General features: G+C 37.3%; 1 protein-coding gene across 1 annotated transcript in view; it reads right to left on the bottom strand.

The window, feature by feature from the left end:
• Positions 1 to 25,443, bottom strand: part of ANKRD31 (ankyrin repeat domain 31) — a gene marked incomplete at both ends in the record, with an annotated part of 68,503 nt that overhangs the window by 12,810 nt on the left and 30,250 nt on the right. The window contains 12 exons of the mRNA XM_082335399.1: positions 1,744 to 1,840; positions 2,399 to 2,539; positions 4,782 to 5,838; positions 8,403 to 8,499; positions 10,879 to 10,960; positions 11,726 to 11,804; positions 12,284 to 12,447; positions 14,480 to 14,622; positions 15,480 to 15,674; positions 20,810 to 21,058; positions 21,625 to 22,159; positions 24,117 to 24,178. Coding sequence (XP_082191525.1) covers positions 1,744 to 1,840; positions 2,399 to 2,539; positions 4,782 to 5,838; positions 8,403 to 8,499; positions 10,879 to 10,960; positions 11,726 to 11,804; positions 12,284 to 12,447; positions 14,480 to 14,622; positions 15,480 to 15,674; positions 20,810 to 21,058; positions 21,625 to 22,159; positions 24,117 to 24,178 — 2,901 coding nt within the window. The remainder of the gene's footprint in view (positions 1 to 1,743; positions 1,841 to 2,398; positions 2,540 to 4,781; positions 5,839 to 8,402; positions 8,500 to 10,878; positions 10,961 to 11,725; positions 11,805 to 12,283; positions 12,448 to 14,479; positions 14,623 to 15,479; positions 15,675 to 20,809; positions 21,059 to 21,624; positions 22,160 to 24,116; positions 24,179 to 25,443) is intronic.

The following is a 25,443-nucleotide window of genomic DNA, read 5'->3' as shown; positions in this document are numbered from 1 at the left end:
AGCTCAACGAACACTGAGCTAAGATCTGGGAAGCTGGAAGGAGTGTGGGGGAGGGGTATTTAATAGCATTCTCCTCCAAAAATGTTCAAATTATCAGGCCCCAGTCTTCTTTTTTAACAATGTTCTAGGATGCATAGAAAAAAATTCAATTCATTAATACAGAAGGAAAAAAAAGAAGATCGATTCTTTACAAAAGCAGGACAAAATTCTACTATAAAATACACATAGCCTGTAACTATATCAGAAAGATAAAAAAGTGCCTGGGAATGTACCCAGGCAAGCAGCACAGAATAACTCTCATTCACACCAGCAAACTTTCCTGTGCTTTTGAGCAGGCTTGCTGCAGGCAAAGTGCCTGTTGGGAATAGCCCTTGGAACAAGGTAACTCCTGAACCCAGCCTGGACACTGTTCCAGAGCCCAATGCCTGCAACTGTTCTCACAATACAGCAGTGCAGGTTAATCCTCTTCTGGAACGATTTAAGGCACTGACTAATTTCCTACTATGTATCTGGCCATATAATACCTGAAATGGAACGGAAACTGAGAACACCTTGGCTTTCCCTCCCTCAGTTTCTCGCCTAGGGCCAATGGTTAGGCATTACTGTGATCTCAAACTACACGTGACAAAAAACTTCTTTAAATACTTTTTCCCAGATTACCCTGGGCTGTTTGTGAAAATCTGAGGGAAAAAACCACTTACTGATCTTCAGTCTGATTTCTGTTTGTCAAGAGTATTTTTGAATAAATAGATTTCACTGTTTTAGAATTTACCATGTTTATAACAAATTTTCCATGAGAGTAATAATTTACAAGAACTAGTGAAATATTCAAAAGCTTATTAAAAAGTTAGGAGACTAAATCCATTTTCAAGTCACTTACACCTGGTATAAACCTAAGTTACTGAAGCAGGGCAATGTAAACTTATCATCTGAATGCTCTTAGCCTGAAGCAAATACTAGTAGAACATGGTAGTCTGAATATCAAATTAGTTATTTTAAATTATTATCCTTTAATTTACTTTTAGTATGTTAAGAGCAGACCAAGCCTGGTATCCCAGTTCATGTGAGGTGCAGTGTCTCATCAAATTAACAGAACTAATCACAAAAGCCCAAAAGCTTTTTGGACTCCAAGTGCAACTGGCTGTCAAAGGGACTTGGGTTTCCCTGGGAACACATTACTTATCAAAATTAGGCTGAAATTCTTAAGTCTGCCGGGCAGTTCTGAAAAAATTGTTCAATGTCATTTTGGTATATCAATACACTTTGTTTCTTATGACTGTTTATTTTTAGAGAATAAAATATCCCCCTAGTTACTACAGTTGCTGGGGCATACTGGGATTTCCACCAACACAGAGTATTTAATGTAATTTTAAGATGTACATGCAGTTAAAACTTATGCTAGTGTATGAGTTGCCAACAGAATAAATGAGTATTAAATTAGCTTATTAAAAACTTCACTTTATATATTAAATATTTTCAATGTAAAATGTTACATAAATATTTTTTACATAGCAATCAAGTAATTAGTAATTATTCTCTTCACACAACCAATTTATGGAAGAAAAGAAATGTACTTTAGTGATCATGTGTAAGTTCTGGCACTGTTTTTCAAGCCCAAGATCTGTTATAAGCATGTAGCCCAGAAAAAAATAGCAACAGAAGAATTTTGGAATTTAAGCTCTTTAGAAATCACTTTCTGCTGCTTTCAGTCATGGTGAATATTAGATTTTAAGTGGTACATACCCAAAGGCTCTCTTTCTTGTGATGGTAATTCCACGTCACTAGAAATTGACACTTCTTCAACAAGAAATTTTGACAACTGTGTCCCAAGATATGTAACCTGTACAAACAAATCTAAATGGATAACTGGTCATTCAAATTAGTGTTTTTTCCTTATAGCTGTAAAAATTCAACTTTTCTTACAAAACTGAGTTTATGCACTTAACAGTCTGTGTCTGTCAAGATCAAGCAAAAATTCTGCTAATTTGAATTCTAAATGGAAAAAAGCATACAACCTATCTGCAAAGCCCTCTAAAGTCTGCCAGTATTTTTGCAACATTTGCCCTTGACACCCTGACATTTCAACAGGTTTGTTCCTTTTTATTCTATCTACCTTTCAGCTTTTTCTGTCAGTCTCTTAATCATCTTTAAAACTACTCTTTCAAACCACTGACAGCTTAGAGTGGGCATTCCACATTCTCTCAACACTCGTGACTAGTTCATCAGTGTACAGCTACAGCTATGTAGATCTTTCTTTGCTGCTTATTAAGAGTAAGAAGACTTTTAAAAATTTAGGCTTGTACCCTCTTTTGCCTTAAGAACAGTAAGGAGATCCAGGTTCATGAAATTTGTTATTGCCATTTATTATTGCTATTTTTGGGAGTAAAATCTGGCCTACCTTATTCCACACATACTTCCATGTCACAGAAATATCACCTCCTAGTAGGTCTTTAACCCACTGAACTGGATTCTGAAGTATTTCTCTCTTATTGGTTCTGATCTTGCCATTGTTTAACAGCGTGGCTTTATGACTAAATTCCTAAAAAAGGTAAATTAAGAAATAGTTTTCAACTCATAAATCAACAAAACTGAATTAACATCCTTAAAACATGAAAAAGTGCTGAAGAACAATATAGCTGAAAAGTTGTAGCTAATTCTGTTTTTCCCTGAAAAAAGTTAAAGAATTTAATGCCACTATCATAAACCATGGTATGTAAAATATGAGGATGTATTCCATCAGAATTTTGGGCACACAGACACCACTGTCAGAGGACAAATCTCCCTATGTGTGTTTATCAGAACTGTATTTGCATCTTAGTTCCTCTTAGACATAACAAAGCTGTGAATAAATTAATTTGCAACAGTGAACTCAGGAACTCGCAAGAGGCAAGTCTCTGCACCAAGACACTGTTACTCAAACGCAATCTGTCTTACACATGTGGAACAAATGCATGTCACAGTGAAATTCCAGCAATGATTCAAGGATGAAGCATATTTGCATAAAAGCTTCACTTATGTCAAGGGACATCACTTACATGTTTTAGGAGGAACCTGGCAGCCTTATCTTTTGCAAAATTAAGTATAAAAGAATTTCTTACAGCCTCTTTGATAATGCTAATACAGCCCAGTTCTGCAAACATACATGCACCTCCAGAAGCATGGCTTATACCTGTTTACAGTTCAGTAAATTATGGCTTTGTTATACTGGTCTCAGTTAGGCTAACACAGCTAAATAATGCAAAAATTAGCTGTTGGTAAACTATGTTAGAACTTAGTAAGGTTGCTTAGCATGCGTGGGGTTAAACAATCAGATTAAGAGAATGATCCACCAGCAAATATTCAACCTCCTCCTATCACATCCACTAGCTTGGGGTGTCTGTAAGAATCTAAATTAAGATGTTTAACCCAAATATTTTGATGAACACTCAATCCAGTTCACAGTTTCATAGCTTAGGTCTACAGCATTCAAAAACTGCATTCTGCCTGCCCAAAGTTAATCTTAAGTAAGGACTATGTACTAGCTGTATGTTGTTACCAAGTACATCTCTATAATGATAAAGAAGGAAACCTTACTGATCATCTCCTCTTTGCAATGCAATAGACACTGGCTTCTAAACTTCAATCTCTATAGCACTGTCTTCCAAGACATAAATGAGTGTCATTTTCATTCTAGTAAAAATCACTGACTTCTCTACACTACAAACATCAACATTTCAACACAGGGTTATAATTCCTTAGGATCCACATGCATCAAGCCAGTATCACAGATAACAGTCTTGATAAATGACAGTAAGCATACGGAAGTCTTCATCCTTCCATTTAATCATCTTGAGGTTCAGAGGAATATTACACGTCCTTCAAAAAAATAGAAGCATGTGTATTTATCTATGACATGACCCAACATAGAGGCTTGCGACTTACTCACGCTGCCTTATGTTACAAAACACAAGATCACACGAAATGGCCACTCTCATCAGAAAAGCATTCCCAAGCAGATTATAGGTGCAGAAAAAGGAGTCTTTTCTACATTAACTACACCTGGTGAGTTGGCTGAAAAGAACCTTTTGTGTTTTAATCAATATGTTGCCCCGGAAATTAACTAGCTCACAGCTGGGAATTCAGTCAATAATTCCATCATTTGCTCAATACCCAGCCAGTCCCCCGGCAGCTGCGTTGCATATCTGCTCTGTGTTTGGAGACACAGGGACATGCTTTTGTATTAAAAAAAGAGGTTGTGGGTTTGGGGTTTTTTTTTGCAAATATGGTTCATACCAGACTGTAAACTATATAACCAGCTGGCATGTAAGCAAGTAATCTTGCATATATTCATGTCTATCACAGCACTATGAAATCCTTGATGTCACATTTCTTTATTTGAGGGACTTGATAGTTGCTTCCAAGAATCACATTAAGTCATAAAAACCTTAATGTTCCCAGTCCTTCCAGTATGAAAATCAGGTATAACACAATGTAGACCAACCAACGATTCCACTCTGGTTCTAGCAATAGGAAATGTTAACTAATTGATAATGCAAAGTTAAACACAAATTTTACATATGCAATATTCTAGGTGTTAAAATTGTGGGCTGACAGAAGACATCATCCATAGCATCTTCCTTTAAAACTCATAAAAGATTATCTGTAACCAATAAATAAAAATTTTCAACACTAAGTGCTGAAGATGCAGACTAAACCATGAGAACTGCTGTTTTGCCATTTTAGTGTGGCTTTTTTTTTTTCATTATATGCTAATATTAACATTATTATATCTCAACAATTACCTGCAGTTTGAATTCTAAAACATTTTCTCCTGGCTTAATCCTTCCCAATTCAAGTAGATCTATCAGCTGAAGCTTTCTCTTATTTTTTGTTCTATACCTCACTCGTTTTTGTTCACATTCCTGATTACTGTGGCTCTGGGAAGATTTCTCACTGAGGTTTACTGGATAATCTGTATTTGAGCTAAGATTTGTAAGCACCAAGTTGTCATTAAATGAGTTCACACTACTCCTAAAGATCATTTGCTGTGGAGTATTAGGAACATTCTTTGTAGACGTTGACAAAATTACTTGCTGCTGATGCTGTTGGAAAGCTTCTTTCTTATTTACATATCTGTGTAGATCCTCATCTGTAAGAATCTGCTGGCAGTCGCTGCCTGGCTGACAGACATTGTTATTGACAACAGTGCTTCGGGGTTCTACAATATTTAATGCATTGGTCGCTGAACTGGGATTTAAAGACTTGTTTCCTTGTTCTCCAGTTGCTACACAATCAATGTCTTTCTGCTGTGAGCACTTTGTTTTAGCAGTGGAAACAGTAGGTTCTGAAGGCAATGTCACCACTCCTACAGCATCTGTCAGCTTTGACATGTTGTCGAAAGGGTATTCTCTTACCCTGTTTTCAGATGCCAAAGCATGATCAGAAGCCTCTTTGCTTCTAATTGCTTCTTTATTTGCTCTTGTCTCATCCAAGCAGATGTGTGGATGTTGGCTGCATTCCTGAGCTGAAAATCTATTTTCTAAAGAGAGATGTGCTTCTACTCTGTTTCCATTAGGCATGCTGGCACCAAGCCCCATACTAAATGTAACTACATCAGGACACATGATTTCATCAGCAGTTGAACTTTGTCTTTCATCATTTCCATGGGAAACAATTAAGTTTGAGATTTGCTTCTCTGAACATGATGCACTGAACACTTGCTTTGTTTTTCTGTAATTTTGTATTTTCTGGACCAATTCTTCCTGGGTTTGGGCAACGGCCAACAGACTCCTTTGCCTAGAAGCAAGGTTAACTAACTGTTTCCTCAGTGCTCCTTTTTTAAAAGATTCCACTGAAGCCCTATAGAAAATTAAAAAAAAAAAAATAAGGACACCAGAGTTACTGTAAACATGAAATAAAAACAGTTTAATAGACGTGACCCACTAAGAACAGGAATATGTTTCAAAGGACTCTGCCAACACCTAAAACTTGAACAATCTTTTTATCATGCATAAAGTTTATAGTTCAAATCCCAGGCTTATGCACAACAAACTGCAGAATCTCATCTAGAAGTAGGATGCAAAGCATCAAAACTTCCGTAATAGCCTTGTCCTCCTATACCGCCCTTAATTCATAGAATTGAAACTGTGTCTGTATTATCACTGGCTGGTCTTTTCTCACCACAAATCTTAATTGAATTCAATGCCTTTGTGGCTCTAATTTGGAGCCTTTTAAAATGAGCTCAGGATGAGCTACTGAAGGATGATACTATCAGAAATTTTTTATGGTGTACACAACAAAACATTTTGTGAAGCCACAACTGTAATAATACCACATGACCATTAAGAAAAGAGGACAGAGCAGTTTAGGACGTTCTATGTTAATTTGGGAATGTCTCTCCTTTCATCAGACCCTGCTCCCTAGCTGAGCTGGTCTCCCTGTAAGACTCCTTCCCTGGGGGACTTTACCTCCTTCCTGCTGGAAGGGAATTCCTTATTTTCCCCACTTCCTTTGGCACGAGAGCCACCAGCCCAGCACAATACTCTTTCCTCCTAATTCCCCCTCATGGGACAAATGATTGCACTACCACTCTGGCACCATGCTGGGAAGACAGGCGGAATACCGCAAGGTGTGGGAAAAGGAATAGCAGCATGGTTTGCTTTTAACAACACCTACAGCAGAGATGCCATGAACTAACACCATCCCAGTCTCAGAAGAGAGAGGGGATCAGGACAAAGGTACAGCAAGACTAGTTGGTGCAGAACAAGGACAGCCAAACCACAGCATGACAGTATTGGTGTCTGTACTGTCATACTGCTTGCTATCACATGTGATTAGAATCCATGATATGATCAACGTATCAGCATATAGTCAATTACTGTTATGAGTAAGCCTTGACAAATATGGGCTCCTACACAGGCCAGTGAGGCTCCACACACTTTTCTAGCGGTGTTTCTTCAGGGAAGTTTTGTTGCTTTATTGCTATACAGGTACAGAAGAAGCTGCAGAGGAAGAGGCAAAGGTGGTGTGACTAAAATGACAAAGTAACTTACAGTCACTAACAAATACGATGCTTTTATTTGCTCATTTTTCTTAGGTGAGAGATTATCTTCAAAGCAACAGATAGAAAAGTGTTAATAGTATCTCTCCCTGGGCTAATTAACTGAACAACAGAAAGATGAAAAATATGACAATGCCTCCTGACCTTCTGTACATTTATGTATCGTGTAACAAAAGCTTATATATTAATTAGTTAAAAATAAAATGTTCACCATATAAATAATGAAAAGGAAATTTAATATAATTTGGCATGTAGCTCATTACTGTTGATGGACAGGTCTTGCATTAGCTGCAGGGTGTCTCCAATACCCAGAAATATTTATCACTTTTGTCTGGAACATAGTTTCACTCTCAATATTAGAAGGCAGATAAGTTTGTGTAGATACTAATTTTACTGTTCTTGTTTCTTAATTCAGTCACTAGTTTGTTTACAAGGATGATCTGGAACCCTAACTTCTCTTCACATAAAACCCTTTTTTTTTTTTTTTGTTATCTGTGTAATCTATGTATCTTACATTTTATGGCTGGTAAAACGGTCTATGACAGAAATGTTTCAGTCTCTCTGCTCAACCAGCCTATATGTTTTGCTATGGAACCACCTAAAAGCTGTACACTGCTGCTTTTACATGACCAAACGAATACTGCTCACACAAACAATATGTAGACATCCTCATCAGATGGCCTAGAAGCATCCATTGAACACGATGCTACATTGTTAGCCGAGCACTCACCACATGAGCAGCATTCAAGTAGTACCTCTTAGAAAGAAGTAAGGAGAGGCCTTGTGAGAGCTAGCAGCAGGAAGCTGACAATGCACATAGTCCGTGCTCACACTAAGGTGAGCACTCTCAGTTCACGTTTGAGGTGTCCTCACAAAAAAGGAATGTCTGCAAGCATGCTTCAAGCCATTGCTCTAAATGGCTCTTGTGGGCTGTTGGTTGAACACTCCCAATCTAGGGGTGCTAAAGAAAGAAAACCAGAGGCAGGGACACTAAAAGTAGCGTCTGAGTTGCTACTGCTTTCCTCCATGATGCTGCAAAAGTAATCTCATTGCTCAGTACCTCCATTTCCTAATTTCTGCTTAGGTATTTTTCCACACCTTTTGTATGTTCGCTACCTAATTTTGATGCTCACTGTGAGTACGGTAACTGATTAGTATGTGTTAGCTAAACCCTGAAGTTCTTCCTTGATGTAAACTCTTACTGGAAGTAACTGAAGCCAATATGGATCATGCTTCCACAAAATCTGAACAAAAACCACATAGTTTTACTTTCACGCTACTGTATGCTAACCTTCTAACAACCCCTATCACTATTGCTATAAAGAACAGCTTCCGATAAATACAATCCTTGTATTCTACTTACCTGTATTTTTTAGCAAGGGTATCCCTTTCTCGTTTGTGTTTTGCAAGCATTTCATTCAAAGTATCTTGCATCTGGGACAGCCTTTGGATATACACATCTGTCCAATATTTTGATATAATCAAAATAATGATGGCAATAAGCAGTAGAAAATAATTGTAGTAATAACATTTTAAATGTAGCAAATACACAGCCAAAGTATGAACATATTGTTACAGCAGTACCTTATTCTGTCATGCATACTGATAGCTCTTTACAAGTAGAGTACTTTTAATGAAATTCTTCATAGAAAGAATTAAATACAAGTTTAACTTAAAAGGAAACAGCCGAACTACTGGAAAATTTTGAAGTGCAAGTGCCTTGTCTAGGAAATTACTAAGAGAACAGGATAGATTAAAGAGCTGTCCTACGGATGATAAGCACTGAAACTTGAAGTTCTTTGTGTTGCAAGGAGCTACATAACATGACAATTACATGTGAGGCTACCTGCAGAAGTTACACAGTCTTAAGAAGGTGGCTAAAACCTTTATGTTTAAAATATTATAAAATAGTTTAATGAGCGTAGACTGTTCCAAGTTACAGATAATGGTAAAAATATATTGTCCTGGTTTCAGCTGGGATAGAGTTAATTTTCTTCCTAGTAGCTGGTAGAGTGCTGTGTTTTGGATTTAGGACGAGAATAATGTTGATAACACACTGACATTTTAGTTGTTGCTAACTAGTGCTTACGCTAGGCAAGGACTTTTCAGCTCCCCGTGCTCTGCCAGGTGCACAAGAAGCTGGGAGGGGGCACAGCCAGCACAGCTGACCCTGACTGGCCAAAGGGCTATGCCATACCGTATGATGTCACACTCAGTATATAAACTGGGGGAGCTGATCAGGGGACAGCGATCACTGCTCGGGGATGAGCTAGGCATCGGTCGGTGGGTGGTGAGCAATTGTATAGTGTATGACTTGTTTTGTATATTGTTATTGTATTATATTATTATTATTATTACTATTACTACTATTACTACTATTCTGTTTTATTTTCCTTCAATTATTAAACTCTTCTTATCTCAACCGACAAGTGTTCTCACTTTTACTCTTCCAATTCTCTCCCCTGTCCCACCGGGGGGGGAGTGAGCAAGCAGCTGTGTGGTACTTAGTTGCCAGCTGGGGTTAAACCCTAATAGAAAAATATGAAAATATTGCTCTTATTAAGGCCGCTTAATAGGGAATTTGAATCTATTATTTACAGTAGATTGTATTGCATGCAAATATCTTGAGGATTTTACCCTACGTTATAAGTTTGTCAATGTACTTCTACGTTCTTGTTCAGTCTTGTGCCTCTTCACAAGTAATGACTATGATTTAGTTTAAGAGGTGCTACATTATTAATGCTTTTGTCAGGAGTGGTAACAGATCACCATGTTCATTTCTCTCATACCCCTAAACAGGAAAAGTCTGAAAGTTTTATTTTGTTTATTTACGAAATTGCACCGATCTCTGTCTATAGGCTTCTGCCTATTGTATCATCTACCTGTTTGTCAAACATTTTTCAAGAAAACATATTGATTTTAATTAACAGTTCATACACCATAAATTTGAGTTGGAAGCTACTAATCTGCATAATTCCATACTTCACATTTATTTTTAAAGGGATAAATTTACTATTCTAAATATAATTTGAAAGCTCCACCCCATATTCAGGAAAATAAATTTTAAAAAAACCCTTCTTCTCTGTCAGGAAGCAAAACTGTTTCATGGGCATGAGCTGCTCCAAAGTAAACAGGGCTGCCTAGATGCAAGGGCAGCTGGGGAGAGCGACTCTGGTTAAAAGGCGTTCCTGCAGCAAGCTGTGCCATTTGAACAGTCATGGCACAGACACAATAGACTCAAACTGCTACGCAGCACCAGCATTGTGATCTCCTAGTTAGTGTCACTTAGCAGGCTCCTGAAATTAATTGGAACTGAGATTTGATAGCCTAAGACACATCACACCTCCGGGCACCAGCATTTCTGAAACTGCCCATCATCCACAGTGTGTGCCTTAAAGATTTCTCTTTTTCCCTCATAAATTATCTTAGGCTCCTGACAGTCCAGCCTCACTAGAATGCAAATCCTGCATCTGTTACTCTACATACAGATGTAGCTGTTCTTGATCATTGAGGGGCTCATGTACTTGTAACTGAATAACGCTGCCAACAGCATGCATTCTTATCTAATGATCCCTTCTTGTATGATTAGGTTGACTTGAAACACATGCCTCCACGTGGCACGCTTCCCTTTTTTGTCATCATATTCATTCCTATGTAAACTGGAAGTGCTTCAGGAAGTGCACTTACCTGGGAGCTGTTACTAAAATCTTATTCTCTGAAGCTGTATTTTCCAGAGGAGATATTAAAATACGTTATATGCAATAGTATTTTAAAAACAATTATATTACCAAAGATATTTACCTCCCCCCAAAAAGTGAAACAACTTGAATTATGTCTACCTGCATCTTTGGAAGTTCTCAACTCAAACAGCAACAGTTCTTTTTGCTTCTCTTCTGCATCTTGTATGGCAGCAACAGACTCCTGTTAGCAAACACAGAAATGATAGCAAAAAGTAGTGCCCAGCACACCATATAAAACACAGACCACGATGCATGGCGTGCAGGGTAAGTATTGGTGGACTCAAGTCATTCCAGGCAGGGAATTACTGTGTAAAGGCAATACGGGCACTGGTAGGATACACCTACATAGTGCCAAGGGTACGCAACGTGCTGTCACAGCCTGGTTTGGCCCAGGCATTCAAACTAGTACATGCTCAGAGTCCCAACTCTGAGTACACTGCAGGGATTAGACAGTGAATTTCACCATGACACCATCACTTAGACAACGTAGACATAGCCTACAGATACCAGCAACAGCTCTCCTAACATACAACTTGTGCAAAAATCTTCCTGGCAGGATTAAACAATTTCTAAATACCTACATTACCATGAAGAAAAATCACTACTCTTTCAAAGAGCCATTGTGGAAATGTGATGAAAAGCTTCAGGATTCCTGACCTTTTTCCTATTCACATAGGCAATAAGAAATATATATAAGTATTGACTACTGTTTGCACAATAAATACAAGTGCACAGGAATCATGAAGAGACAGAAGTGATAATATATACACTTACTTACTGTAAACCACAGCTTATATACTGTAAGCCTCTGCATGATGCTGGTTTTGACATACATTCTAAAGGGTTAATTATTTAAACGATATTTTTATGTTATTCAGTCAGTAAATGAAACTATGAAGTACTACACTATGAAGCAGTTTAACAAAATCCTATTATCTATACTTACCACATTGTATTTCTCATGTTGTGGCTCCAAAGCTGCATCACCATTTTTACAGTCGTCGTAACAATGACGTTTTGATTTTCTTGACCTAGAAGGATATTTCCTCTCTCCACAATTAAGAAAAAATAAAAAGAATTTAAAATGAATTTGCAGGAGTATAATAGGTTAGATTTGCTAATATAGGTTACAAAGATGCAATGGCACATCACATCATAAAAAAATCTTGTATATGCAAATGAGATCAAATTTAGGTAGCAAAAGGAAATAAGTCTTTAAAGCTACCACTTTGAAAAACGCAAGGTTTCTGTGAAGGGAAATACGGATAATAACAAAAATCTGAAGAGCCAAATACGTCCTTATACCTCATTGTCTTAGGGGGGAAAAAAACCTCATGTATCTTATTTTCTAAAATAAATAAATAAATAAATAAAATTCAGTAGTTAATACAGTTAAAAATATCAGTGCCAGGCAATATGCAGATCCGTTAATCAGCAGCATTCTAATGCAGAGTTTTTCCTTAGGACTACAGGGTAACCCTATGATTTACATTACAAAACCAACATACCTGTAACTTCAATAGTCTCAACAGGAAGTAGAGAGTCCATCGCACTGTAAGATTTCAGCAGTTCTTTTATTTCATCATCACAAGCTGCATCCAAAGCACTTTTCCCTGAACCATCCCTCTCACTGGGATTCGCTCCATGCTGTAGTAGAATCCTGACTGCCTATTACATATTAGTAGTAGTAGTAGTAGTAGTAGTAGTAGTAGTAGTAGTAGTAGTATTGTGATAATTTTTGTTGTGGACTTATAATACAATTATATGTGTTGTATCTATCATAAATCACAAATAGGAAAGGTACAAATATGATACTCTGGAACCTATTACACTTGCAATCCTAATTAAACAAGCAAGTTTAATTGGCTATTCTCAACACAGACTTGCATCTTACAGTTCTAATTTTTCCATTAAAATACACAAATAATTCACAACTTGTCATTAAACCTAACATCTTCATGGTATTGTTACAGAGAGCAATTACAAAACTTCATATATCTAAATTAAAAGGAACTGGTCAATTGTATTCAGACCAAAGTGCAGAAAAGAAGTGGGGTTTTTTTTAAGTATTTAATAGTGGTTTTGTTTTTTGGTTACATGCACTGATTATTTTTTTCCTAATTCCAAATCAGTTGCAAGTCTGTTTAATTGTAAAATGTGGAAATGAGATTAGTGGCGTCAGTGGAATCATCTACCCCTTACAATTCAGATCATACGGAAGTGCTGACAAGGTCAGAGCTTGGATGGTAAAGAATTTTCATGTGTATGATTTCTCATCTTTAGCATTTCTTCATCTTTCTTACATTGAGAGTGCTGTTAATTATCAGAAAGTATCAGAAAGAGGAAGTTCAGAATCTTCTTCATCGGTTTTCCCCCACAATACTGAATAATAGCTTACATGTTTTCAAGAACCCTACTGATAGTTTGGCACCAGCCCTGTGAAATCATCCCTTTCATTTTACCTTTGCTCAGAGAAAAGATAAACGTGATGAAGTATCAGCTCTTCTGACAGGAATAGAAGTGGTATGATTGAGCCAATCTGGCATCACCTTTTTAAGCTCAGTTCCCTGGAACTCACTGTGCCAAAACAATATCTTATTTATTTGTGCGCAGTTCTGAGCCCCACAATTTAAGAAGGATGTTAAGGTCCTTGAATGCATCCAGAGGAGGGCAACAAAGCTGGTGACACAGCTGGAAGGCATGTCCTATGATGAGCAGCTGAGGACTTTGGGTTTGCCTAGTTTGGAGAAAAGGAGGCTGAGGGGCAACCTCATTGCTCTCTGCAGCTTCCTGAGGAGGGGAAGTGGAGAGGGAGGTGCTGAGCTCTTCTCCCTGGGATACAGTGATAGGACACCCGGGAACGGTTCAAAGCTGCGCCAGGGGAGGTTTAGACTGGACGTTAGGAAGCATTTCTTTACCGGGAGGGTGGTCAAACCCTGGAACAGGCTTCCTAGAGAGGTGGTCGACGCCCCAAGCCTGTCAGTGTTTAAGAGGCATTTGGACAATGCCCTTAATAAGATGCTTCAACTGCTGGTCAGCCCTGAATTGGGCAAGTAGTTAGACTAGATGATCGCTGTAGGTCCCTTCCAACTGAAATAGTCTATTCTAGTCTATATAACCACAGAATGGTTTGGGTTGGAAGGTACCAATTAATGAAAAAAATGATTGATTTTTGAAACAGCAGCCCTAGGGGTTTTTTTTCTTTAGAAAAAAATTTTTTTTTAAAATGAGGGTGGCAAGGCACTGGAACAGGTTGCCTAGAGAAACTGTGGATTCCCCACCACTGCAAGTGTTCAAAGTCAGGTTGAACACGGCTTTGGGCAAGCTGATCTAGTGAAAGATGTCCGTGCCCACGGCAGGGGGGTTGGACTAGATGATCAAATTGAGAATGCTCAATTTCAGTGTTATTTTTAAAAAGCCCAATACTTGCGAGAGAACCCTGAGGAGCTTCTGAATTTTTCTGATTTGTCCACTGGACTGAAAAGTCAACTAACTGTACAATTTCAACTGTCACTATTGAAAAAATGTTTCTTTCTCTAATTTTTATCACTTTAAAGAATATTTGTTTATTTCCTAAATGCAAATCTATACTAAAATTGTATTAATAACTTTGACATTCCTTATTTAAACCAGGATTTTGCTTTGCTGACCCTCTGCTGGGAATCAGGCTCAGGAAATCTAATGTAAAAGAAAAATATACCTCCAAATAATTGCCAGAAACAGCATCATGTATTGGCAAAATACCATCCAGACTTCTGCTGTTAACATTAGCACCGGCTTTCAGTAATTCTAAGATCACTTCAGTGAATCCCCCATTGGAAGCTTCATGAATTGCTGTCCAACCTAGTAAAAGCAAGATGACACGTACAGCATGCATCTGATTTGAAAAGATCCACACAGATCACTAGTTAGTGATTATACATTTTGCTGCATTTGCTGTACTATAAACAACGGACTACTCTCTTTAAGATAAATCTTATACAAACAATCTTGTTGAAATGCCAACGTAAATTATTGCCCGTGTAATTCAGTTTACTTTAGAGAAAAATATATCCAATGTTAAGCAGAAAAATATTGTTTACTCTCCTACTACACTACTAAAAATAATAAAAGAAACAAAACAATAGAGTAGAAAGACACTAAAACTTCTGAAGCATAATATTAACACTCTGATTTTTAATCTCAGTGACATTTTATAATATCAAGTCTGCCAGGCATCCAGAATAGAATACCATTCATTCTGAGACTATAAAACCAGAAATGCATTACACATTTAGGTAGAAAAAAAGAAAAAAATAATCTTGTCATCTGATTTTTGTCCTCACTTCCTAAGGAAATAAGATTTGTGTGAATGTGCTTCACACGTGTATATATTCATGTGCATAAGCATTAGTTCTCCTGGTGAACTTTCAAGTCCGCTTTCCATACGTATCTCTGAAAATGTGCTCTTCGGCAGAGGAGCAAGACCCAATTAATGACCCTGCTGAGAAAAAGGCTGCATTAGTTCCATGCTGAGACACAAAATCCAGGGATTCACTGATTGCGCTTGCACTTGTTGAATGACTTCCTTTCCTCCTCACAATTGTATCATAAAGCAAGAATACATAATTATATTAAAATTACACAAATTATATAAAACCATATATAAATTATATAAAATCGGATCATAAAACAAGACCATAAGAGGGTAATTTTCAAACCTGCATAGTCCTGTTCATTGACACAAATTCCAGATGATATTAGAGTTTTCACCAAAGACAGATCTCCCCTCCTAGCAGCAATATGGAGCCGAGTTTCCCCTTTTGCATTTCTCTTCTTATTTATCTTTCTCCCAGCTCTTTTATTACAGGTACCATGTAAAATTACAGCTTCTTTTCCGGTAGACAGGGATGATTCTAAACACATATTGGGTGTTCATTAGCAATCACAAAAAATGCTTCATTATAAGCAAAGAATGAAGCTTCATAACTCATTTGAATTAATGTAAATGTGTGCAATACTGTTGCCTTAATTATTCAATAACATTAATTGACTACATCAAAAGGTTAGAAGGTACTGTGTAACAGCTCAGATGTCAAACAGACCCTATGCAAAAGAATTTACAGTTCAAACCTAGATGACTTAACAAGGGTACAATGAATTAGGGATCAATGAAAATGGTAACAAGGTTGAAGTTTTATACTGTATAGAGGTAGGGAGTATGTTACGTTTCTCCATGGACTGCTTTCAAGTTATCAGGCATGCCTGCTAAATATGTAAAGTACACACATAAAGGTATTTAAGAAAGTACTTAAAAGTGAAGACTTAACCATGACCTCTTTTCAACTCCTAATTCTGTATCAGGGAAGAGATAAGTTTGTACATAATGTATTTTTACAGCTGTGATGTGAAAAAGTCCTGTAGATTGATTACAAATCTTTGATTAATGTCTAGTGACATAGCTGAACTGCCTTTTAATTAAACCTATGGAGGACTGGACCCATAATTGTAAATAAACTTGATTTAATCCTTCTCTTATTGGCTCGCAAAGCAAACAACAGCCATTTTAAATTTTATCATGTGATCATCAGACAGGTCCTAATTCTGAGGCTTCAGGTAACAGACATATCAAATTCCAAGAGATACAAAGAAAAAAACAGATTAAAAAAAGTGCTGACTCTGCGTATAGAGTAAGGACAACCCCCTCCCCCAAACTGCTACCAAAAGACAGGGTGTATAAATCTTCAAAAGCTCTCCCATGCATGTTATCATTTTTTTAACTCCTGTTCCTGCTGTTATAATATGGTGCTATCAGATTTTTTTAAAAGTTCACTGTATTCTTTCTCTGATTTCTTGAAAATCTGTAATTTGTCCAAAAAAAAGAAAGTGTAAACTTTTAAACAAGCATTTTGCAACTCTTATCCATGTTTTCTTAATTATTCCTATGAACAATTAGGTGCTGCATCCCAAGCATTTCCTCTTCTCATCAGACAAGCTGTCTTCTCAAATATTTTCAGTTATCAGTATCCATTGCTATCAAACATCTTCCATGATTTGACAGCTGCCTTTCTTCAGGCTCCTCCTGCCTTCTGGAAAATCTGCTTTTCCAAGGTTTCCTTTAAGGTAAACTACTGAGCTTGTCATCCAAGACTGTTTGGAAGTACATGAGTCATACTGCAACTATATTAAAGACAGACATATAGTGAGGATATATCCATACTAATTTTAAACTAGCTTGTTCAGGCACTGCTGCAGCCAGACTATGGCAGCATGGAGGTCACTGTAGGCTATTCTAACCCATCAGAAAGCATTCAGGTGGCCCTCTTTGCACTGGGGGTGCTTGGCCCACACTGTATTGGCAACCAGAAGAGCTAGAGAGTTTCTTTTTTAAATGAAAACTGAGATTCCAGAGCACACAGAGGGGTCACATTATTGAAATACTCCTCCAATCTGAGACCTACTTTTCTGTAAGATAATGTATTGTGTTTTGTCTAAAAGCTTCTGGGTCTGAACTCCCCAAGCAATCATGCACTTTCTGGTTCTTCCCTTTGATTCATGGGAGAATGTCCTAGGGACTCTTCAGAGACGTAGGAGAAAAAAAAAGGCGCACAACAGCCCATTAAGCTAATGACCCTTAGCAATATTGGCTGCAAGTGAACAGAAATAATTGCAAAGTTTTCCAGTCAAGTTGTCATGCACAACAGTTTTCTTCATGGTTGTTAGGAAACATTTGCAAAAGCGTAATGAGACATTGGTACGTGAATCACAAAATACAGGTTCTCCATGGAATGCATTGCCAGGTGGGTCACAAGCAGGAAAGATCAGGAACTTGGCAAATACAAAATCCAGTCAGCACATGTACAAAGGTAAAACGGAGAGATTACAGTAACCAGCAATCAGACTAGATTAGGAGGCCATACCTCAACAACTTCAAGGGTATGCTCCTTCAAAAAGACATTTGAATATTTCAGCATTGGTCTATGAGTAATTCTTTCCACAGATTGAACTATAAGAAAAGAAGCAAGCTGTTTGTACCTTCTTTCTGTATAAGCAGAATAGGAAAGTTGAGAGCCTAGTAAGTGACTGACTGTAGATGAAAGTGACACTGTGTCATTTAGGAAGAAAAGATTTTTATTCAAGAATAGAATAATATAAGGAAGACCACTGGGACACAGGAACAATCAGATGAGATACAAAAGCCAGTTAATGAAGAAAAGGCATAAGACAGCAAAAAATTTCAAAACCCCACAAGTCAGAAAACATTATCCTATCTTCCACTTTTTTCTGCTGCAATCCGAATGCCATTGTCCCAGTCTCCAAAGCTATAAATGCCTTCAACTCTATGAAGGGCTATACTTTCTCGCATCACCTCTCAAACAGCAACATTCTCCTGGGATGAAGGAAATAACTAAATTTTAGCTGAATAAAATATTACTGGAAGAATCTCTTTTGGGGGAAAAAAGTAATCTATGAAATGCTATTCCAGAGGAGATCAAAATGTAAGATGCATGTTTAGAATAAAGTTTTTTTAAAATCATAATTGTCTATATAGGCAAAAAATATAAAGGAAAAAAAAATCCAAGAACATATTAATGCACATAGACCTTATTATAAAGATTGTGCAGGAATATAGGAGCTACAAAAAAGAACAACTGTAGGGAAAGGAATAATTTCTATGTTCAATGTTTATTCTTCCAATAATTATCAGTGGATGATGACATGTATCAGATATGCCATGGATTTTTTTTCCAGAATGAAGTAAAAAGACATTCCTACAACAGGAGGAACCAATTCGGAGTAGGAAAGCTAAGTACTGACACTGCCAAATAATGATGAGCAGTAAGTAACAAGAAGCACCTTCTGCTTTCCTTCTCCCTTCAACTGCCAAAAGAAAACACAAGTTTACAGTCCAGAATTCAAGAGAGCCGGAACTTAAGATGGGTTGAAAACTAGCAACCACCTGAGACAGGAAGAAGAAACAGTATTCTGTACAGCTGAAGGCAGAAGAGGACAAGAAGACTGACTATCAAAGAGAAAAGGATCAGCAGGAACTTCACATAGTTTTCTGATGTTTTTTGTCATGTGTTACAGGACATTGCAGAGATTTGCTGGTGACTCCTTAATTCAACTTGTAAGACTAGTTAGCATCCAGACAAAGTCCCCAAAGACAAGGAGGGTACTAAGCAAACAACAAAAAGAGGTAAACAAATGAGTATGTTGATAGCATGTGTGCAGATGTATTTGTCCATATTTTGTGTGTGTGTGTGTGTGTGTGTGTATGGGTGGGCGTGTATATTTGTTATAGGTATTATTTTAAGTATACACACTGTTATGCATGGTGGTTTTAAAAGCATTTAATGGATGGAGGAGCATGAATCCCACTGATTTTCAAAATATATACAATACACTTAATGCTAGCATTCATTTACATCCCACCCAAAGGCAATGAAAGTTTGATCAAAAGACCCCAGCAATACATAACTGCAGTTCAAGGAAGAAACTAAAATTTTTTGCTGCACACACTTGGAAAAAATAAATCAAATGTTATATCCACACACAAACACACATACATTCACACATATTTCTATAAACCTGTATGTATAAAAAACACCTTTTCCTATGTATGTAAGCATACATTTACACTGACATAGTAGTTATTTGAAAGGGAAAGTTTCACAGAGCTGGAAACAATTATAAACAAAAAACAGTTTGAAGAAAAAATGTCAGCAGAAAAATATGAATAATAGCTAGGAAGTATTTCACAACATGTCCCAAACTCAAGATGAAAAGCTGCACCGATTCGAAGACTAGCCTGGCTTAGGAAGGGAATTAGAGAGCAACAGTAAATGAGAAATGAAAAAATGGGAACTCAATGGTAGCAAATATAAATAAGGAGTTGAAGGACACCGCTGTGGAAAACAAAAGAATACAGGGAGATAGTCACAGACAGCTAAGGTCCTAAGAAGATACTATTTTAAAATCTATCAAAACCAGAAAAAATAATTCCCAAACCCTTACTAAAGAGAAATGACAGAATTGTCTAAGATAATCAGAAAAGACAAATACTCTATTCCGTATCAGGGCAAAGCTACACAAGAAATTCCTACTATCTAATGACACAGTTCTTTTCATTTCAACAGAAGTTAAGGAGAATGCCAAATGATAGGATAAACATTTTCGAATCAGCAGTCCAGGTATATTACATTTAAAAGTTTTAAGAGAGGAGGGATCCCATCTGAACTACAGGTTTTGTTTTTTTAGTAGGTCTTGAGTGCTATGGTTCTCTGGTTTCAGAAAGAACCAAAGTACACAAGATGACTGCCAGCTTTACAAAAAAGGAAGTAAATGAAAAATACCTGGGGGTAATGATGAGTAATCAGTTGGTTTTTTTTTTTTTACGATGGTAAGGCTACGAGATAAATGTACATCTTAGACATGGGATGAAACTGATAAACAGAAAGCTGTATGTGCAGGCAGAAGAGCATATAACCACTGGGGGGCCGCTAGATACGTATCCTCATATAAGCAGGTTTGCTTCTATACTACAGCTAAAACCAAATGTACCAGCACAATCAGAGCCTATGCTGATTTGTGCCTGATGAGGATATAGTCTAAAATATAAGCGGATATATGTGTGCCAAATATATGAAGAGCCAGGTTTTCTTTGATCTGTGATAATGTAAAATAGTTACCTGAGGACCAATTTAGTATTATTTTAAACTACCACTTATGTAACGTCGTTAACATGGATGTAACATGAGGATCAATTTAATGTTATTTTAAGGTCTCTATTATGATCCTGCATTCCTTCAACCACAAAGCTGAAAAACTGATGAATGTAACATAAACAAAACAGAGTAAGTACGTGCATTCTGTAAAGCGGAATACAGACGTTCTGGAAATATTTCAAGTATTTGGAACTCACTAGAGTATTTGCTCAACATGCTACATATATTTTTCCAAACTTTCCCTCATGTATTACAAAAAGCCTTCTTCGTGTATGTCAGGAAAAATACTCCACTGTTTTTATAAAATATTATTAATTTTTCACCTGATTTCTTGGATGTTTGCTGTTCTGATCCTTGACTGAATTGTAATTGATTAGATGAAAGCTTGTTTTTGCTGCTACTGGAATAAGACGCTGATTTCTGCCTTGTCTCCTGAGGGTCTAATCTTACTCTTTTAGCTTGGACTTCTTCTGTTTCAGTAAACTGTGAAAGCACATTGGTCTTTGCATTTCCTTCTTCTCCATTTTTTTCAGTGCCTTCTGTTCCACTTACTTCAGCAAACACTCCTTCATCTGTTGGTTTAACAGAAGAACTTAATAGTATTTATGGCATAATACTCAGTAATTTCAGAAAATATAACTGATATTAAAATGAATGTCAAAATCACCACCTAGTCTAGATTAAAAAATACCTGCATTAACTCACTCAATTTTTGAAAATATATTAACATAATAAATCCTTTATCCACTATTCACTGTATGTTAATGTACTGAGATTGAATCCAAAACAATTCAAAGATTCTTTTGTGAAAATACGACCTTTATTGGTTCTGAGGTATTAAAAAACATATGGTACTTAAGAATTTAATTCTAATTATTTTAATGACCATTTCAGTCACATTTTGGTAAATACAACGGGGACTTCAATATAAAACAGCCCGCAAAAATACAAAGAAAAAATTACTAACTAGTTAATCTGGCATAGTGGACTGTACCACAACACATTCCATGTCTCTGCTATTTATTTATGGCAAAATATATTCTCTGGAGACCAACAGCTGGGGTTTTTTTTTTTAGAAAATGCACAGAATGCTTACAACAAACTAATAAAACAATTATTTTCAAACAAAACATGGCACCTGCTTTCTGCGAGGTTTCTTTCTGCATATTTTCCGCAATCTCAAATGAACAAGGAGACTTCTTGTCTGCATCAACACGGAAATGCAAATCTGTTTTTGAGTTGGTCTCCTGAAGATCCTCTCTCTTTTGTCTTATTTGAAGTGTGTCCTTTTCACGGAGCTGTAAAGCTACAGGCTCAATCTGTAAACTACCAGCATTTTCAGTTTCAATCTGACATCCTTCAACACTTTCTTCTGCATTAAGCAGGATCTTCCCTCCTTTCTCTGGCTGTGGAGCCTTTTGTTCAATGGTGCTTAGTACACCACTTGTAGAATTATAAGGACTTCCAGAAACACCTTCTCCATTAGTAGCTGCTAAAAGCTCATGTGCTAGCAGTGCTTCTGCATTTGCTTGAAGTGTTTGTTGAGTGCAGCTGGTTCCATGTTCAGATATATTAGTACAAATGTTTTGCACCTCATTTACAATAGTCTGTCGCAATGTGTCCCTGCTGTTTGAATCCCTAAGATTTGCAGGCACTTCTTCTGACTCATCTGTCTGTAAGGAAATCAGTTCAAACAAAGGCAAAAAGAGTTTTAAACCTAGAGCTGATCCATTAATTTTGTTTCCATCAACATCAGATTAACTTGATTTGTCAAGTTTTGCAAAGAAATAATTTGTTGTGAAGGTATTCTCATATCGGTATTTAGATTCCTGTCACTCAAACTACTACTGTAGTAGTAGGGAAACACGTTTTCTGTAATTTAACTCTTCCTTGGTTTGTAAGTGGACCTAAACATGAAGTCCATCTAACATGAGACATTATTTCTGAATAGTTTTACTCTTAGCTGTAGCCTCTGCTATAAGAATAGCCGGCCTATTTGTCTTTTTCGAACTTGTATTTTTTTTTCATTTGGTTTTCTGCCTTCAGAATCCTGAAGAACTTTATTTTTTGTGTATTTCACCAAATTTGTTTTTCTGCTTTGCTCATTTCTAGCAAAACTTCCTTTGATGCTTTAGTATTATCATGTCGAACTGCACCATCTGCATTTAATTCTAACTACAAAACAGGCCATATACTTAATTTCATTTTCTGATAAATTGCTTTATTATATACTAAAAGAAAACTGTGCTATTATAAAATTAACTGATTTCCTCTGCCTGTGCAGCTTTTTAAGACAGCAGGACAAAGAAATTAAGGAACTAAGAAATATGTGGATAAAAGTGTAAAAATTAATGGGTGAAATCCAATGATAAATATTACTGAAGTGCTTTATCTCTGAAAATTGAGCTGGTTTTGAATTAGTGCTCTGCCTTTAAAGAATTAAAACTACATTGCTTCTGTCATCATATACCAGAGCAACAGTTTCACATTTCTGGCAAACCTGTCTGCAATGATTCTAGGAATTTATAAAGACAGGGAAGTAACACAGCAAAAGCACACAGAGTTAACTCATGGCAATCTCACAACAAAACTGCTCCAAAGGCCAATGAATAACTAGAATTATCCTGTTGATTACTTCATATCTGGAGATAGAACCAGAACACAAACATCATGACAACTCACATAACTACTGAACTCATAAGTTACACAGCCAAGTAATAGGTTTTCCCAATTAAATATTTACAACACCTTCTACTCGCAGAATATCCTTCATCAATCAACTAATGTTTTAAAGTATAATCTAAAACTATACACCATGGATGCTGTTATAGCATAACATTTCTAAGGACACCGTAGACTGCGCTACTGTGAGTGACAAGGAGAGTTATCATAATGACATAAAACTTCAGGAAGCAAGAATAAAGTGCCTGTGCACACTGCAGTATATGTTTCAGATATTACCAGTTATCATTGTTCAAAGGGGACAGAACGAGAGGAGGAGAGTACAGCTTTTAATGCCAAAAGCTGTTGTGCTATATGCAAACAAACTATGACCCAAGTGACTGATCATGGTGTCTTGTCTTCATGTGAGGCACTAGCTCCCACATCTTACCGAGGTCTCGTAGCGTAACCGTGCAACCCCTGTGCAACACAGTGGCTCCCTAACCCTCTCCTATCGAAACCCAACACAACCTACTACACAGAGGCAAGAAGCAGCTCTCCTACTGCTACAAGCCAGACAACATCTTGCAGTTTCAGTCAGGTTTCTGCAAGTACAAAGAGGCGCTGGTGTACTGTGCTTGTTGTAAATTACCTCTGCAGCACTTGCAAAAACCCAGCAAGAGCCACTGTCCACGAGAGGCAGCTGTCTGCCTTTGTCTTGCATCTTCATGAGGCTGCAGCTTATCCCAAGCACCAGTAAGCACCAGCAACTGCTTGCCAAAGAACTGGCATAACATTGAATGTCACCCTGTTTCAGTCCCGGCTGGGGATGAAGCATCTAAGTACATTATGTGCTGGTTTTGAGACACATTTCAGAAACAGTCATCTGCTTTAGTTTACTGAAGACTACGAGCAAGCCCCTAACAGTTCAGCATCAAATTAACATCAGGATTCTCTGTAAAGATGTACCTGGTGCAGGTTTGTAAACTCTATGCTTTGAGTATTTAACATATTCTTTGAATCGTCTCCACCTGAAATGAAAATGGAAGACAGAAAGAAACCAGAATTGAAAAGAGACCATAATTCTTTACTTTACATATATACCATCTTGTGTCCACAATCTTGTGTGTAGCAGTACTTATCACATCTAGCTATTCAGAAAAATTATCAAGCCATAAGGGTTTTATTAGAAGCTAAAACACATCAATATATAAAATATATATTAAAATCTTGGAGTCTGATCTTTGTTGCAGATGGCATCCTGTACAAACCAGGACAGGTGAGAGTAAACTATGACATTATGCGTCCAAATTTTTTGGAAGATTAGTGACCTGAGCAATTCTTTTTGAAACTTAGAGGAGCTACTACATCTCCCTAACTCCTAACAGGCTTCCCTGATCCCCAAGAGACTTTTCTGAAGCCAGTGATGGTGGGATGATAGCCTAGCTTACATCTTTCCCTGTATAGCATATTTGGGCAGGGAAAGGGATGGAGTAGCTAAAGCCAAGTCATTGGTGTAAAAACAGGCAGGGATATTCCCCAGCACCAATTCAGTGCCTTCCTGGTGCTTTGCTTTAGCTTTCCAGCTACCCTCTGTGCATAAAAAGAGTATACCAGCTACCAAGATCTTGCTCTAGATATCAATATACTTACTTAATCCATGCAACTCTACGCATTTACTTCTGGCCAATACGTTCTTAAACCTAGACTAGCCACACCATACTGAAAAAAATTTAGCTCATCACTCTTCGTTATTTTGTACTGCAACATGAACCCCAACTGCAGCCCTAAGATTCACCCAACAACCCACACTGGAATGAGCCTTAAATTTAACAGGCATTTCACAGAATGGCAACTCTTTCTCCACCACTTCAGGGAATCTGGCATGCCAGATATTAACCCTAGCCTTATGATCACTGTTAGTCCACTGGATCCTGACAGTCTTAGTCCTAAATTAAGCCCAATGGCCCAGCTATTGAGCACTGATAAAGCCAAACTCTAATCCAAGCCATAGTTTTGAATGTATTTTTAGCTCACCAATCTTTGTAAGGGTCAGAATATCTAGATGACTTTTGGTGGCTGCAGCCCTAACCTCTGATCATGGGACCTCCCAAATACAGCAGTCCCTGTCAGCTAATCTGTTACAGTAACATTAACCTTGTTTCCACTCATGTTTGAAGCCTGTAACTCCTGCCTACTCCTACCGCCCTGACTCTAAACTTTACAGAATACCAGAATCATAGAATGGTTTGGGTTGGAAGGGACCTTTACAGGTCATCTAGTCCATCCCCCCTGC

This window comes from Platalea leucorodia (genome assembly GCF_965183815.1).
Source record: "Platalea leucorodia genome assembly, chromosome: Z".
In the NCBI taxonomy this organism is placed as follows: Eukaryota; Metazoa; Chordata; class Aves; order Pelecaniformes; family Threskiornithidae; genus Platalea; species Platalea leucorodia.
The sequence above is the reverse complement of the archived record's forward strand: the minus strand, read 5'-3'. Positions and strand labels throughout refer to the sequence as shown.